Source organism: Crocodylus porosus, unplaced genomic scaffold, assembly GCF_001723895.1.
Source record: "Crocodylus porosus isolate Cpor-Errol unplaced genomic scaffold, CroPor_comp1, whole genome shotgun sequence".
Taxonomy (NCBI): Eukaryota; Metazoa; Chordata; order Crocodylia; family Crocodylidae; genus Crocodylus; species Crocodylus porosus.
The window spans coordinates 3,535,485-3,540,187 of record NW_017728926.1 but is presented as its reverse complement, the minus strand read 5'-3'; the positions used below and the strand labels follow the sequence as shown (position 1 = coordinate 3,540,187).

Here is a 4,703-nt window from a genome sequence, read left to right as displayed (position 1 = left end):
GCTGGCTGCTGGGTGGGGCAGTGCTGCTGGCTGGGTGTGGTCCAACTCCCCTCCCCACCTGTCATGTGCCTTGGAGGGGTGAGTCACACCCACTGCTGCCCCGTGTGGAGCCTGGTGCGCTCTGTCCGAGCTGCCATGAAGCAGCGCTGTGCTGCACTGGACCCCTGGCTTCTCGGGGGGGGGGGCACATTCGAGCAGGCAGGTAGGGCGGCAGAACACCTGGGTTCCATGCCTTTTGCAGGCCTGATGAGTTTGGGGACTCCCATCCACAGACTAGAGCCCCAGGACCCTGCGCTCAGAGCCGGCCTGTCCCTGCCACTGCACCTAGGCATCCTGATCCCACCCGTGCCAAGGCTTCTACGGCACTGAGTCTTGCCTGTGCTGAGGTCCTTGTAGCACTATGGCGGTACGGCGCCGGGCAGCACAGCCCTGGGAGGAGGAGGAATGCCTGGAGTATTATGGGATGCTGTCTCTGCACCGCCTCTTTGAGGTCGTGGGCTCGCAGCTGAGCGCAGCTGATGTGACTGTGCTGGCCTTCCTGCTGGATGAGACCAAGCCCCGCCCGCCCTCATCACCTACCAGCCCCAAGACGGTTCCTCCAGAGGTGCTGGCACCACGTCGCACCCCCCGCAACGGCGTAGAGCTGCTGCTGGAGCTGGAGCACCGTGGGCTTTGCCATGAGGGCAACTTCCGGCACCTGCTGGAGCTGCTGCGGGTGCTCACGCGCCATGACTTGCTGCCCTATGTCACCCTCAAGAGGCCGCGCACTGGTATGGGGCCAAGAGAAGGGATTGGGAAGGATCCTGGACTCCTGGGTTCTCTGGGAGGGGCTGGGCAATGGTAACGTGTGGTTACAGGGCCGGGAGGAAGGGTTGGGGGGGAGGGGGAGCCTGGGTTCGCTGGGGGGGACTGGGTGGTGATGACAGTGTTTTTCCCCCGTTCAGTGTCCCCAGAGCGGTACACGTATGGGCCAGCTGTGTCGCCTGCTGAGCACCCAGTGGGTAGCTGCCTCGATGCGGCCTCTGCTGACCCCCGGCAGGACCCTTGGGAGACAGGTGAGCCAGTGGGGCTGGGTGCGACAGGGTTGGGGGGACTGAAATCATCAGGTATTGATCTTCCTCGTCTCTTCTCTGCCAGGCTCTGTGTCTGGGAAGCGGAAACGTGCCAGCAGAGGCCGCACACTGGCACGGCGCCGGGCGGGGTCCAAGCAGCCAGCTACCCCCCTGCAGGATCCGCCAGCCCCCACCAAGGTGACCTGTGGTAGGTGTCCTGGCCTGGCCCCCTCCCCGTCCACGCTGGCGGGGGGGGATGCCCCCTGGGACCCTGTGCCTTGCTCACTCCACGCAGCCAGGGCCACGCCGCCCCCTGTCCCGGCTTGCGCGCCGGTCTCTGAGCCCCTCATCCCACGGGGCGGCTCCCCCCGACCAGCGCACAACCCGCGCAGGCCCCAGTGCACAGGCGTCGCCACCACCGCAGCTGCTTCACAGATCTAAGCCTCTCCAGCATCACCCATGGGTCTGGTCTGTGCCCCCCTGTGTCCCCCTTGCTTCCCCGCGCTGGGGGGTGCGTGTTGCTGCTCCGCGGTTGCTGCCGTTGCTCTCTCAACCCCCCGTTTGACTTCCAGGTCATTAAGCAAAAGTTGCCTGCTCAAGAGACGCTGCGTCTCTTGTGTGCTCTGCCGGGCCCTGGCTCGCCAAGGTAACCGCCTCCCTGTGTTGCCATCACTTGTTTGGGGGCACCCGGGGCTCCATTCCCCCTTTGCGTGCAGACACACACACAAACACACGCATGCTCACACACATGCATGTCCGGCCGGAGAGCTCCAGTGGCCCCCAGCCGGGGCGGGGGGCTGGTGGGGAAAGATCAGGTCTTGGTGCGGGCCGACCCCTGCTGTGATGTCGTGCCCGTTTACAGTGTGCTGAAAGTTTGAACCGTGTTTCTCTCAGTCCGCAGTTCCTCTGACTTCTGGAAAAGCAAAAAGTATCGGCCCTGGCCAGCGGCCGGTACAGAGTGTGGTAAAAAAAAAAAGAAAAAAAAAAAAAAAAAGCCCAAAAACTGTGCAAGGACCCACAGAGAGCCTTGAAACCTGGCCTGGCGCTGCCCCCTCAACTGCCCCCCCCCACGCCCTGTCCAGTAGGGCTGGGGGGGTCCCCAGCACCAGGCCCCCAGGGGGGTGGGGGTGTTGGGGGTCCCAGGAATATGGTGTGTGCGGACACACAGCCGTATGTCCATGGGGGGGGGAGGTGAGAGCAGTTCTGGGTCACCTGAATATGCCCCCGTTGTGCCATGCCTTAACCGTGCTGGTTTGTCTCTTTCTGTTCCTCCCCTGTGTCTCTTCCCATGTCCCCTTGTCCCCTCTACCCCTCTCTGTCCGTGGGTGCGTGTGTGGGCCGGGCAGACATTCGGCTGCGGGTGCGTGCCGAGTACTGTGAACATGAGGCGGTGCTGCAGCAGAATGTGGCCTCAGCACGGCAGCACCAGCTGGAGCGGGCACTGGATGTCTTCAGCCAGGCCAGCACGGTGTTAAAGGCACGGGACCTGGGTTCCATCATCTGCGACATCAAGTTCTCGGAGCTGTCCTACCTGGACGCCTTCTGGAGCGATTACATGAGTGGAGCTCTGCTGGAGGCCCTCAAGGGCGTCTTCCTCACTGAGTCGCTGCGCGAGGCTGTGGGCCGCGAGGCCATCCGCCTGCTGGTCAGCGTGGATGAGGACGACTACGATGCCGGGCGGCGCCTGCTGCTGCACACACACACACACACCTGACCCCTGCCCTAGTACGTGCTTCTGTTGGCCCCTGTGAGCACTCCTGCCTTGGTATGACCCTTCCTGCACTTAACCCCTAGTACAATTTCTTGCACATGTATACGAGTACCCTCTGGTGACCCCGATCCTGGTATGTGCTTCATGTGCCTCTGCCAGCCCCTCTTGAGACCCCAGCTCCAGTATGATCCATTGCACACCTGACTTCTATCCCAGTGTGACCCCTTGCATGCCTGTACGAGTCCTCTGTAGTGACACTGGCACATGCCCCTGCACCCCTCTGCTAGTCACTCTGAGGACCGTGGGCCCAGTATGACCCCCACCCCAGTACAACCTCTTGCATACTTTCACAAGTTCCCTCGAGTGACCTCAGCCCTGGTACCTCCCCTGTCTGCTTTTGCCAGCCGCTTCTGGTGATCCTGACCCCAGTATGACTCGCTGCACACCAATATGAGCTCTCTAGTGCCCTTAGTCCTGGTATGTGCCCCCTGCACACCTGTACAAGTTGCCTCTGGTGACCCTGGCCCTGGTATGACTCCTGTACACTTGTACCAGCCCCAGTATGTGCCCCTGCACCTCTCTGCCAGCCTCCTGTGGTGACCCTGGTAAGACTCCCTGCATACCTCCAGCCCATGTATGTGTCCCCTGCGTGCCTGTACAAGTCACGTCAAGTGACCTTGGTCCCAGTACATGCCCCCACATACCTGAATCTTTTCTGATGACCTTGGCTTCCGTACATCTCTCCCACACATCTGTATGAGTCCCCTCTAGTGACCCTCAGCCCTGGTATGTTCCCCTCCCAGCCTGTATGTTACCTTTTTAGTGACCCCACATACCTGTAACAGCTCCCTCTAGTGACCCCATCTTCAGTGTTTACTACTGGAGGTCACTGTGCTGGGGGAGAGGGGGAGGAGTTGTGGGGGCAAGGCCTGTGCATAACCACCACCCTGTCCCCTTCTGTAGGTGCTCCCAGCTCTGCCATACCCTCCCGGAGCCCAGTGCCAGCTGGAGCCACGCAGGACTGGACCAGATGGGACCCAGCACCATCCCCCACCCCCCCAGGATTGCACTGGGCCCCTGGGGTCAACAGGATCCTTCCCTGCCCCCACACATGGAGCTAGGGCCCCAGTGCCTGTGGGGCAGTGGGGGCTTTTTATAAGATGATTCCCCTGTGGGATGATTCCCTATTTGTACATAGTATAAATATGGGGAGGGGTGGGAGAGTGTATTTTTCTACAAAACACAAAAGCCAAAAAAGAGAGACCCCAACCCCCTGATTTTTGGATGTCTTGTACGTGCCATGCGGCAGCCAATAAACACAAGGCTTTGGTAGAGGCGGCTCTGCAGTGTCACTGGGGGGGGCCAAGACGGACCCAGGCATCTGGCCTATCACTCCTTGAAGCTCAGTCCTTCCTCAGAACCCACTGTCCCCTGAAGCAGGAGAGAACCCAGGTGTCTGGGCTCCTTCCCCCCCTCCCCTCCGGAGTTGGAAAACCCAGGTGTTCCCCTGGACCCCTTTATGGTACGCTTGCCCCGCAGGGGGCCAGTCTACGTCCCCTGCTGGGCACAGGTGCAGTGCCTGGCCTGACTAACAAGGGATGCAGGTGCTGTTCTCCCAGTGGTCACCAGGTGGCACTTGTGAGCCACCAAGAGACCCCAGGCGCAGCCCCCCCTGCTCATCTCCCCAGAATGCCCTGGACCCCAGGTGACTGGGCCCAGGTGTTCTAGACATGTGTGCACATGTGTGTGCATACCCACCCTGGCCCTTCCCCCACCCAACTGAACTGAGGTTTCTGAGCCAGGCCCTTAATCTAAATCAGACCCTGTGACCTTTGCCCTGGGGTAAATCTGGCCTGGCCTGGCTGGTCTATGCTCAGCTGGAGTTAACTCATACCAGGGGTAAGAGAGAAAGAATGGGAGGTTAATCTTCATTAACTACC

The 4,703-nt window shown here is 61.0% G+C and overlaps 1 protein-coding gene across 1 annotated transcript in view; it reads left to right on the top strand.

The window, feature by feature from the left end:
* The window catches only part of DEDD2 (death effector domain containing 2), a gene marked incomplete at its 3' end in the record, with an annotated part of 3,518 nt that extends 773 nt beyond the window's left edge, over positions 1-2,745 (top strand). The window contains exons 2-5 of the mRNA XM_019541700.1: positions 273-770; positions 945-1,055; positions 1,138-1,260; positions 2,399-2,745. Coding sequence (XP_019397245.1) covers positions 401-770; positions 945-1,055; positions 1,138-1,260; positions 2,399-2,745 — 951 coding nt within the window. The remainder of the gene's footprint in view (positions 1-272; positions 771-944; positions 1,056-1,137; positions 1,261-2,398) is intronic.
* Between the last annotated feature and the right edge of the window lie 1,958 nt (positions 2,746-4,703).